The sequence below is a fragment of the Trachypithecus francoisi genome, unplaced genomic scaffold (assembly GCF_009764315.1).
Source record: "Trachypithecus francoisi isolate TF-2019V2 unplaced genomic scaffold, Tfra_2.0 Lachesis_group11, whole genome shotgun sequence".
Lineage (NCBI taxonomy): Eukaryota > Metazoa > Chordata > Mammalia > Primates > Cercopithecidae > Trachypithecus > Trachypithecus francoisi.
The window spans coordinates 96,630,362-96,643,457 of record NW_022681456.1 but is presented as its reverse complement, the minus strand read 5'-3'; the positions used below and the strand labels follow the sequence as shown (position 1 = coordinate 96,643,457).

The following is a 13,096-nucleotide window of genomic DNA, read 5'->3' as shown; positions in this document are numbered from 1 at the left end:
AGCAGTTGATCTCTAAAAATAAGACCTAACCCACAAACTTAAATTTTGTAAGAAATCATGTCAAGTTGATGGCAACGCATTAAATTTATGTTTGGATAAAGGAAGTAGAAGTTTCAGGCCTACAATATTCTACAAGAAGGTCGTAAGTCAACTAAACAATCACTGTTTATTAAAAACAAAACACAAAGGTAACTTCCCTAAGATAAAAACAATTCAATCTTTGGGTTGAAAAGGACTTACAATGAAAAACAGGAAGTATCATCTTGATCAAGTTATAACTTACTATATCTTCAAGTCCAGTGATTTTTTTTGAAAGTTTTAAACTTACCTCTCTCCATTCTTTATTTCCAACTCCTTGTACATATAAGACACAAACTACAAAAGATGAAAAAATACACACATATAAATGTCTTTTATGAAAATCATATGTGAATGTATACAATTTATCTTTCAGCTATTCAAAAGCTACATCAAAAATAAATGCCTAATTCCTAGTCTTACCCTTGCAAAAAAAAAAAAAGGCTAGTAAATCATCAAGTGACTAAAAATTAATTTAACTAAACAGAAAACAAACTATTATGCCAGATCTTTAGAACTTAGTATGTACTGAGCCTGGCACATAAAATAATACTTGCTAAAGTCTTCATAGATAAATTTTAAAACCATAATTTAAACAATTTGAAATATTTCATTATGTTGTGAAACACAAATCAAGTTATTCCTAAGATATTTACGGTGTTCAAAGGTATAATAGGAAGGAAAACTTGGGGGCAAGTCACGCTCTACATTATATTTTAACTTCCTCCCTCAATATTTGTAAATAGGTAAGAAACCTTGTCAACCAAGAAAGGAGTTCCCAAAAGGGAGAATAAGGGCTTTGAGTAAAGGTTAAGGGATACAAAGTGTCCCAACCACTTGTCAAATGAGCCCTAGGGATTTTTAATACCCCAATTGCAATGCCTTTTTCCCAATGACTACCTCAAGAATTCTGGTAACTGACAAAAACCTTTCCTCTGTAATTCAACCATATTTGTTCACACATTTGTAGAGACAGAGAACTGTTGTATATTCATTTCTAAATATTACAAGATTCGGAAACACATTGATTTATACAGTTCATTCTGCTGTTTTCTAATTCAAACTACCCTTCTCACTTTCCAAGTTATCTCTAATTTTCAGTACCTCTAATTAGTAATCAAACACTTTGGTTCATATCAGATGTTACATATTTCACTTGGTTGTAAATTTTATATATCACTTTTATTTTATTTTTCTTTTCTTTTTTTTTCCCAAGAGATGGTGGGGGCGGGGGCAGGTCTCACTATGTAGCCTAGGCTGGTCTCCAGCTCCTGGGCTCAGGCAGTCCTCCTGCTTCAGCCTCCCAAAGGGCTGGGATTATAGGCATGAACCACCTTGCCCAACCACCACTTTTATTTAAAAAAAAAAAAAAGAAAGAAAAGTATTACTCCATGACTAAAAATAACTTTAAATTATGGTCCATTTGGTTTTCTTTCAAATATAATAATTTCTACCAAATGGCCATAGCATGAGGTTTTAATTTCAAAGTGTGAACTATCCCACATTGGAGTCATTTGTATTCTCATTTTATTCTCAAAGTGCTCAGCAAGTCCCTCTTTACCCATAGTACCACCCGGGGTTGGCTGATGAGTGTGTAGAGCTTGGGACCACTCCCCTGCTGCTTTCTACGCTTTAAAACAAACCTTTAAACAAGAACTATGAGTTTCATACAACTTTTGCAAAATCAAATGATTTTTCAAAAGGCAAGCAGTAAATACTTACTTGGATCAGATTTAGAAAATGTGTCTCTGTCAAGAAGATTTCTGTTGAATAAAACAAAATGTTAGCTGGATATAAAAGGAAAATATTTATATTTATATAGACACATTAAAATGTATATGTACATAATTGTGTGTATATATAAACATACACATACACATATATATGACTAAGTAAACATGTCCTAAGGGTCTGCTTGTATTTATTCAGACTGAACATTACTGGATTCCGAAAATAAAAGAAAGTTTTTATTTTCTCAGACTTGCATTCCAGTTAACCAATAACATGACTCCTTACATCCTAAGATTAAAATCTCTTTGAGAGAACTAATTGTTTTAGGTTTCCATTTAATCCTTCATTAAGAATATAAAGGAGTTTGGCCAAGCGCAGTGGCTCACGTCTGTAATCCCAGCACTTTGGGAGGCCGGGGCGAGCGGATCACAAGGTCAGGAGATCGAGACCACAGTGAAACCCCGTCTCTACTAAAAATACAAAAAATTAGCCAGGCGCGGTGGTGGCGCCTGTAGGCCCAGCTACTCGGGAGGCTGACGCAGGAGAATGGCGTGAACCCTGGAGGTGGAGCTTGCAGTGAGCCAAGATCGCGCCACTGCACTCCAGCCTGGGCGGCAGAGCGAGACTCCGTCTCAAAAAAAAAAAAAAGAATATAAAGGTGTTCAACAAATGCTTCCTGAATTGAATTGTGAGTTGCTATTAATGCAAAATTGTTTGCAGTTCAGAGCACATGATCACATTAATCCATAAAATTAGAATGCAATTGTGAAGCAGCATCTATTGACATTTGTGTTACATCAACTCTGATGAGTTTTATGTTGCTATTACAGCTTGGGAATTTAAGATGAACATACAGACCTTGCCTGAAGACTCTTCAGTAAACATTAAAAACATACACAAGGCCATTATTAGCAATTTTTTTCCAGATATTTCTAAAATAGTAACAATGGAAAATCAAAAATTAGGAAAGCCTGGATTCCTCTGATAACAGTGTACTGCCACCCTCAGTGGTAGTAATGCAGTCCTATACTTTATGCTGATAACAATAACCCTGAGTACTCATTAAAAAGTTAAATCCGGTATGCTCTGATCCACAAGGTAGAAAATTATTAGAAAAATTTCCATCTAAAATTAGTTTTTGTAAAATTATGATTTAAATCTATATGCTTTTCTGAAAAACTTGATGACTTAAGGGTTCTAAAAGTTCAAATTTGTGTTTAATAATCATCTTCCATTAATTGGTAATAATTTGGAATAGCTAAATCACATTCCTATTTGTAATACTTATAATAAAAATCAGGTGTTCAAGCTGTCTTATTTTCCACCAGGACTACTATTCAAGTGCATTTATTTGTAATGCCCTTGGTATTTGAAAAGTCCCTTTTTCATATGAATCTGGCATCCTTTCTTATTTCAGGTTCTCGAAAGTGATTGCCTCCATTGAATCACTATGCACTGAAAAAATAAAAACATATTCAACAAAACAATGCAGCACAGACAATGAAATGAGATCATGTCTTCAAATATTCCTAGAAAGGAGAAACATCAGACATATTCACATTTGGAATTAAATCAGACTCGAAGACCACTCGTCAGTAATCATATTAAATTAATCTTTTCCGTCCCCTGAGCAGACACCATGACTCCAGCAATGGTTAGCAAACAGTAAATTAAAACATTTCCATTTGAGAAATTACTGTGATATTATATTTATTATACAAAGGTAGTTCTTAAGTGGGAATTCTCCCAATCCTTCCTGTAACTCAAGCTTTTGCTCATTAGGTATCCTAGGAAAATGTTATGCTGTTTCTTTTGGAATTCACAAAAAAACAGAGATGACACTGCAAAATATTGTGATGTGGCTGCGACTCAAAAACTATGCTATATACGTATTTAACAGAAAATAATGTCGTTTCAATGCCTTACTTATGTAAAAAAAACTACATGTTTTAACCACAAATATAAAATAAAGGATTTCTATCAACAATAGAACAGATTACTATTCTCTTTTGAGATGAAGTTTCGCTCTTGTTACCCAGGCTGGAGTGCAATGGTGCGATCTCTGTTCATTGCAACCTCTGCCTCCCGGGTTCAAGCGATTCTCCTGCCTCAGCCTCCCGAGTAGCTGGGATTACAGGCATGCACCACCACACCCAGCTAATTTTGTATTTTTAGTAGAGACAGGGTTTCTCCATGTTGGTCAGGCTGGTGTTGAACTACTGACCTCAGGTGATCTGCCCACCTCTGCCTCCCCAAGTGTGGGATTACAGGCGTGAGCCACCGTGTCCTGCTGAGATTAGTATTCTTAATCACAAACTTTGTCACTTTGTTTCACTCAGCCATTGTGATCCATAACACATAATGGTAACATCAAAAATAAAACAAGCCAACAAAAAACGCTTTGTGTTATGAGAAGTAAAAATCTATAAATCTTCATAACATAATCTGAAATTTGCAATTTAACTTTCCAATTATATTTGGTAATAATTTTACGTGTACTTTGGTCATATGAATAGAATAGACTATCTCTGACAGATTGAATTCCCAAGAGACTACTTTACTCAAGCATATATGATTGCAAAGCTGGAAAAGGCAAATATTCTTAGTGATATATACACTGCAAAAAACCAGTGATTGTTAAAATCCATCATTCAGTTTGGATTTATTTTAGGAATAAGAATTTTATCTTCCCAAGATCCTATTAGAAACAAATCCTATTCACATTAAGTAAAACAAGATAGGTATTATTGTGAAGGCCATTTCATAAATTCAGAAACTAAGCTGGGGCTCAGACAAAATGAGCAAATGAGTCAGTGTACACAGCCCAGTACAGAATAATCTAACGGTAGCAACCATTTGGAATCTGATGCTTCTGTTCTTTACAAAATACCTCAGTTTCTGGAGAAGTCCAGAAGACTTCTTATTTTCTATGAATACTGGAAATGTCAAAGGTCTCCAATTTTACCTACCACAAGAATATAAAGGAAAATAAATTCTTGTTCATAGACTAATATAAAGAGAGATGTTGGCCGGGCGCGGTGGCTCAAGCCTGTAATCCCAGCACTTTGGGAGGCCAAGACGGGCGGATCACGAGGTCAGGAGATCGAGACCATCCTGGCTAGCACTGTGAAACCCCGTCTCTACTAAAAATACAAAAAACTAGCCGGGCGAGGTGGCGGCGCCTGTAATCCCAGCTACTCGGGAGGCTGAGGCAGGAGAATGGCGTAAACCCGGGAAGCGGAGCTTATAGTGAGCTGAGATCTGGCCACTGCACTCCAGCCTGGGTGACAGAGCGAGACTCCGTCTCAAAAAAAAAAAAAAACAAAACAAAAAAAAAGAGAGATGCTGCTTATAGAATGAGGAGAGAAAACCAGAATGAGAGGCCAAACCCACTGTACTTTCCATAGAAAAAAATATTTGTTTTATATATATTGCACTTTTAAAAATAAACATACACACAATCCTCCATGACCAGATTTTATATGAAAAGGCTACTCTTCCCTCCATGGACTTTTCATCTGCTTGAGCTAGGATGCCTGTAACTTTGTTCCTACCATTTTATAACATGATGTTGAACATCAAACTAGGTTAAAAATCCTGAACGTGTCCTTCTATTCTGCAAATCTAGATGTAGCTAATACAAAAGAACAAATTCTTCAAAAGAAATTTTGGAAAAATACAGTGTACGAGTTAGAAAAATTATTTGATGAAACACCTAATCAAAATTATAACCTATAAATTGCCTGAGTCATTCTAGTATCCACTCATCCTCAAATTTCATTAAAATTCCTAGCCCATGAGCTTAAAGGGGGATAACTGAAATAGCATAACTAAAGCCGAGGCCCAACCAATTTAACTCTAACCTGTAGGAAGAAATACTGTCAGAGGTGTTCAAACCACAGCAACTCCATCTTGAATAGGGGCTGGGTAAAATAAGGATGAGACCTACTAGGCTGCATTCCCAGGAGGTTAAGGCATCCTTAGTTACAGTATAAGGAGACTGACACAAGATGCAGGTCATAAAGACCCTTCTGATAAAACAGGTTGCAGTAAAGAAGCTGGCCCAAACCCACCAAAACCAACATGGCAATGAGAGTGACCTCTGCTCTTCCTCACTGCTACACTCCCACCAGGGCCATAACAGTTTACAAATGCCATGGCAACATCAGGAAGTACCCTATATGTTCTAAAAAGGGGAGGCATGAATAATCCACCCTTGTGGATATAATCAAGAAATAACCCTAAAAATGGGCAACCAGCAGCCCTCGACACGCCTCTGCCTATGGAGTAGCCATTCTTTTGTTCCTTTACTTTCTTAATAAACTTGCTTTCACTTTATTGACTCACCTCGAATTCTTTCTTGGGCAAAATCCAAGAACCCTTTCTTGGGATCTGGATTGGGACACCTTTCTAGTACATCACTGGGTTAACTGGAGAGGTATATTTTGCATGAAATGTAAAATTAAAAAGTAGATAAGCAAGAATTTAGCAACACCTTTCCAAAACCATCCAAGAGAAAGAATTCCCTGACTCCTCAGCCTTCCTAGTCAATTCTCATGCATATTCATCCTTGAGAACAGGCTACCTTCCCCTAAAGACAATAATAGTCAGTTAGCTCATCTGATAACCTAGCCCGCTCTGATTTTATGCTCAACAAGCCATCTTCCAAATTTAAGACAGTTTCCCATATAGCAGTTTCTGAGTAGCCAACATGAATATCACAGTTGTCTTTACTGTTGTGGTTTTTATTGTCAATTGGTATTCTGAGACTCATACTGAGCAGCCAGCTAGCCTCTTAAAATTGTATCTCACGCTTACCTTTCTCAAACTGGGAAGTAGCAATTCTCTTTCAACTTCAAAGCAAATCTGCAAGTATTTTTCAAGCAAATAATCTATGGCCAAGACCTAACTAAGCACTATCAAAAATAATACAATCTGTATTAAAGGGCTATTTCAAGAAGCCTGAATTTTACTTACAGAAATAACTAAACAACAATATAGGATGGTATATAAAATCGCAGTTTATTATAGGGAGAAAACACTATTTATAGGTGTCAAATTAAACAGTGTCAAATTGATTCAGCTATGACAACAACAACAAAAGCCAGATACAGTAATTAGCTCTTATTCCAACTATTTTTCAAATAATTGATAATCACATATATAATGTAAGCGATCTAAATAAATATATATCCTGAAATAAGTACCTTATTGAGACACCCAGGTGGGAGGGGGTCCCTGGTAAAACTGCAACCAGCCGGTGCACTGGGAATGCACATTGCGGTGGAGTCATAGTTTGCCCCTTTGCATCAGGGAGGGGCCTGGCCACTCCTCTTCCTGTGTGGAACCTGAGATTCAAATTGCCAGACAGGAAGCACCCCAGCAGGGACTCTGGCTTTACAGAGAGTCTCTGTTTCCCCCTTTTTATTCCCTTTTTGCCAAATACATCCCCCATTTTTCTCCCTCCTCGAATTGTCTGTGAGCCTAAATTTTCATGACTGTGGGACAAGGACCCTGTCTTTAGCCAAACTAAGGAAAAAATCCAGCAATATTATTTTTAAAAAGCTAAGTATTTTTCTATTATATTTATATGTATTAAGGATTTAATAGTAGAAAATAAAAACTCTGAATTCTTCGTATGTAAAATGAGCATAACGTGATGTATTTAAAGTAAAAAATGACTCCTGAGTTAATCCTAAAGTTGCAGGCATGCTACTCACTCTTTCCTGCTCAGCAGATAAAATCACCTAATAAATATTCATATTAAAAAATCCTTTAAAAGGGGAATATCATTATCCTTCCACAGATGAAATTTGAAAAAGAAAACCTACTTGATATATATATGAATTTTAAAGTTAACAGTTTCAGAGTAAAGGCAATTTTGCTATTTGTGACTTTTTTAAAGTTCTAATTTAATTTTTTAAAAAATACAAGATACTTGTTTTAGGGGTTAAGTCCTCAACTTGGAAACATAAAATTAATTCCAGACAGCACTGTGACCAACAGACGTGAAACAACACATTAAAAAATCTACTGCTGTACCTTCAGTGCAATTTTTCTATTTAATTTTCAACCGGAATGGAAATATAGTTTGTAAATAGAGCCCAACAAAAAAAAATATTTAATTTTCTATAGGGACAAAAATACAGTTCATAAGTAGAGCCAAACAATGCTTTATCATTTTGCAAACACTGTCCAGAATAAATTTTCCACATGTGGACAGAGACCAATATCTCTGAATCATAGCGTCCCCTGCAAATTGCCCTGTGTCAATAAGCAGAATGATTCCGGTTTTAATTAAAATTTTGTAAATTATTAAGGGCCTTTTATTTATCTATTTTTCAGTGTAGTCTCTAGACCACTGATAGCCTGCAAAGTCTTAACCAAATATTGCTTAGGCAGCTACAGAAACTAGCACAAGCTTGCACATAAGTGAGGCCTGTTGAATGAAAGAAGAGTTTTAGTCCCCAATCTAAAGCATCATCTTTTTTCACTTTAGGTAAGGTTAGGTGTTTTATTATAGAAAGCAGACTAGAAGGGGAATCTAGCATTTGGGGCCTTTGCCCTAATAGGTAATCCACTAACTGAAAATCCCTGAGAGTGACAGCATCACTGGAATTATAAGCAAGCCCCATGTCACTGAACCATGCCCACGGCCTTTATTTAGGGCATTATGTTATCTTATGGACCGGAATTAGAAAGTTATTTGTATGTATATGCATTTTTTAATGTACACATACACAAAATGGTTTTCAGAAATTTTGTTTTATGAAGACAAGGAAATCAAAACTGATTTTGAGCAACTGAAAGCAAGTTTACTCAATTTTTGGAAGTGATTTGAATGTAATGTTTAATTCTGATTCATTCATTCATTCTTTTATTCACTGAATAAACAATACGCTGAGAAATTTAACATATACATTTCAGGAAAAATTATATTTCCCAAAACTACAATTTCTATTACAAGAGGAGCCAAACTGTGTACAGGCAAAAAGGAAAGGTTTAGAAATGAAAAAAAAAAAAAAAAAAGTCCGGGCAGGGTGGCTTACACCTGTAATCCCAGCACTTTGGGAGGCCGAGATGGGTGGATCACGAGGTCAGGAGATTGAGACTATCCTAGCTAACACGGTGAAACCCCGTCTCTACTGAAAATACAAAAAGTTAGCTGGGCGAGGTGCCAGGCGCCTGTAGTCCCAGCGACTCGGGAGGCTGAGGCAGGAGAATGGCGTGAACCCGGGCGGCGGAGGTTGCAGGGAGCCGAGATCGCGCCACTGCACTCCAGCCTGGGCGACAGAGCGAGACTCCCTCTCAAAAAAAAAGAAAAGAAAAAGAAAAAAATATTTTAAAACCGAAACTTATTAAAAAGCCAAAGTCAGCTAGAATCTAAGATACCAAGTAATTCTGACGGATAGGGTCACTGGAAAGTACTTAACAAGATTATTGGCTTTCAAGAAAGTAAGAATAGACTTTCAGATTTGAAGCTGCACAAATAGACTAAAAATTTCAGTTCAACAGCTTCCTCTGGTAGCCTGAATATACAGCAAGAACTTTATCATAAATGACAGATATTACCCAACAGACACTAGGGATAAAAGAAACTTTAAGTTATTTTTCAGTTTCTGCTGAAATTGGTTGTTCAAAGTACTTATTACTACTGTTAAGCTGAAAAGACCAGTTATAAAATTACAGTTTCAACCTTTGCATGGGTGAATTTGGGTTAGACACTAACAGAAATTTGAGGGAAGGAGAATTAACAGTATAATTATATTCCTTCTGAGGCATTCAACTGTGATTGATATCCTTGGAAATTACTTAAAAAGAAACCTATGCTTTGTCAGAACTTGACACGTCAGAGCTCTGGTTAGCCTGAGATAAATACAAGAACCTACAGGTTTGAAGTAATGAAGGGTTAACTCAGGGTAATGCAAACTTTCAGAAAAAGATACAGAATGCAACTCCTGATTTCAACTGGAAAAGGGAAACATGTTTATGCTTTAAACACTCTTTTAAAAAAGGAGGCTGAGAGCAGGATATGGGTCTTCTTAAAAATCTAAATCTCAGGTACAAAACTAAATTCATTATCTTTTCCCCAATCTTATGGCTTCTGTATTTTCTGTCCTAGTAAATGACAACTGTGAAAGAAAAATAATGGACACCCAAACATATCAAGTCCAAATCCCTGGAACCTGTAAATGTGACCTTACTTGGAAGAGGTCTCTGCAGATGTGATTAAACTATAAATCCTGAGATGAGTAAATTACCCTGGATTCTCTGGAAGGGCCATAAATTCAATCACATATACCATATATAAGAGGAAGGCAGAGGGAGATTTGACACTTACAGAAGAGACAAGACAGTGACAGCACAGAGAGAGTTGCAGATTTTGGCCTTGAAGACAAGAGTGATGCACTCACAAGCCAAAGCATGCTAGCAGCAACCACCAGGAGCTGGAAAAGGCAAAGAATGGATTGTCCACTAGAGCATCTGGAGGGACATCAGCCCTACCAACACCTTGATTTCAGCCCGGCAATACTGATTAAGGATTTCTGGCCTCCAGACCTGCGAGAAGATAAATTTCTGTTCTTTTAAGCCAACAAAGTTGTGGCAAATTATTACAACAGCCACAGGAAACTAATACAGCCAGCAACACTGTCCAACCTCTTCTCCTCCAAGCAAGACGCCTCAGTAACAGGTCATCTTGTCCCTCATATCCCAGTTCATTCACCAAGATGCCTCCAGGAGAAAACTCTCTATTGTAAATACTTGAGCAAATGCCTCACTTGCAAAAAACCCATTCCCTCCAGAAATTCCAAACTCCGTAACATTGTACTGAACACCTGCCGCATTCTGACCCCTGGCTATGTCTCCAGCTGCACCTCTATCCATATTATTTCTTACAGTCTTTGCTTCCAGACACCAGATTCTTTGCAGTCCCTCAAACGAATCCTGCCTCACACTTCTCTACATTTACATTTTACCCAGAGCATTCTCTTTCCCAAAATTTCCACACCAACCCCTTTCCTACTAGGAAATGAGAATTCCTCTCTCAGCCTCTCTCCATGGCTCTGTCCTAGCATGTAGCACTGATTATTTCCCCAGGTGCCCCATCATACTCCACACGAATCTATATCACAAACTGCACAGCTACTATTTATTTACTAAGTGCCAGGCGCTGAGCTGGGCATTTAAATAAATCATTTCACTTAACCCTCACCATAATCCTACCAAGTAGCAATTATTAGCAGGATCCATTTTCCAAATAAGTGAATCAAATGCAGAGAGGTTAAATAAAGTGGCCAAAGTTACAGAAAAGGCAAACACTTGGAGGCTGTTTTGCGAATCTTCTATTGATTTCTTAATTTGATTTTGATTTTTGATGTCTGTATTTGTTACACTATTCATCTATATCACTGAGAACAATGAAATGAGCTGCAAATAATTGCAAATAATTAATAATAATTTAGCATCATTTAGCATAATTTAGCATCATTTTGTAGGCTCTACAGAGAAAGATGTAAAGTAAAAATTAGGCAGTATTGGAAAGAGAAAAATTAAATTACCTTTACTTGCAGAGGACTTAATTTTGTACACACAAAAAGCAAGAGAATTAACAAAAGCTTTTTAAATTAGTAAGATAATTCAGTAGAGTGATTGGGAGCTTGATGAATACGTAATAGTCAATAATTTTCTTGGGTATCAACTGTTAATAATCATTCTATCCAAGTAGACTGTTTAGTAGTTATATGTTGCCTTCAATAGCTGAAGTATGTGAGCTATGCAGCTCTCACTGTAACCTCACTCCAAAATAGCATGTTACCAAGAAAGCAAGTCTCAGGCCAAATTGTGCCAAAGTGACAAATATTCATTACCAAGAAGAACTCAAAACAGTCACACAATGTACTCCATCAGTTTAATCAACTTCCAGCTCTCTGTCCTTTCAGACACTCTAAATAGCACCTTCAGGCAGATGTGACAATATTCTGTTGACAATATCTAACTTTCTGATCAGATAAGCGTAGAGAATTCTCTAAACATTTATACCCATTACCTAAGGCGTCCCTAGGCCTACTGCACCACTCTAAAGGGCATAACCCCGAGTCACTAGGCACGTGTCTCCTGTTCACATGTGCAATATGTCTAGCTATTCCACATATCTTTTTTATAACAGCTTTATTCAGATATAAATGACATACTATAAAATTTGCCCTTTTAAAGTGTACAATGTAGTGGTCGATAGTATATTCAGAGTTGTGCAACTATTACCACTATCTAATTTCAGAACATTTTCCTCTCTCCTCCCACCAAAAACACCCTGAACCCATCAAAAATCACACCCTATTCGACTTCCCCCAGCCCCTGGTAACCACTCATCTTTCTGTCTCCATGTATTTGCCTATTCAGAGCATTTCATGTAAGTAGAATCATGTTCATATACAATATGTGCTCTTTTTGTGACTAGCTTCTTTCAATTACATGACGTTTTGAAGATTCAGTCACGGTGTAGTATGTATCAGTACTTCATTCTGTTTTATTGCCAAATCATATTCTATTGTAGGGATACACCACTTTGGTTCATCAATTCTTAGATATTTGGGTTGTTTCTATTTTTGGCTATTATCAATAATACCGTAATGAAGACTTGAACAAGTTTTTATACAGACATATGGCTTCATTTCTCCGGGGTATATACCTAACAGAATTGCTGGGTCCTAATGGTAACACTATTTTTAAAATCTGAAAAAAAACTGCCAAACTATTTACCAAAGTGACTGCATTGCATTACATTCCTACTAGCAATATATAATTGTTCCAATTTCTCCACATCCTCTCCAGTGTTATTGTCAGTCTTTTTTTTTTATAACTGTATAGTGGTATGAAGTAGTCCGTTCACATACCTGATCACCATATGTTTTATCAGTTTGGTTTTTTTTAAGTCTAACATCCATAGTAATTACAGAACACTCTGGTGTTGATAAAGGGTAAAGATAGTATAACAGTTAGGAGTAGCCACTTCCAGAGCATGAGCTACTGATTAAACTTCCAATGCTAACTCACCACACCCAAAGTATATAGAACTGATTAAGATCCTTGAGATTTAACTCTACAATCTAACACACACATCGACATGACACTCTCTGCTGAAATATTTTAAAGTAAATTACAGAACAGATATCATCAACCAGAATCAACGAAAAAAAATGAAGAAAATGTAACATACTATTTTAAAATTTTGGCATAAAGGATACTTTCTAAGCTTTATACAAAGCCTAGAGAAAAAATTAATTTA

The 13,096-nt window shown here is 36.6% G+C and overlaps 1 protein-coding gene across 4 annotated transcripts in view; it reads right to left on the bottom strand.

The window, feature by feature from the left end:
* Window positions 1-13,096, bottom strand: part of CPNE8 (copine 8) — a 259,399-nt gene that overhangs the window by 224,549 nt on the left and 21,754 nt on the right. For all 4 annotated transcript variants that reach the window (XR_004439964.1, XM_033222447.1, XM_033222445.1 and 1 more), the window contains exons 2-3: window positions 1,801-1,841; window positions 329-375 (exon numbers count right to left, since the gene is read on the bottom strand). Coding sequence is in view for 2 of the 4 variants with exons in the window: in XM_033222445.1 (XP_033078336.1) it covers window positions 329-375; window positions 1,801-1,841 (88 nt within the window). In the remaining 2 variants the exon portion in view is untranslated. The remainder of the gene's footprint in view (window positions 1-328; window positions 376-1,800; window positions 1,842-13,096) is intronic.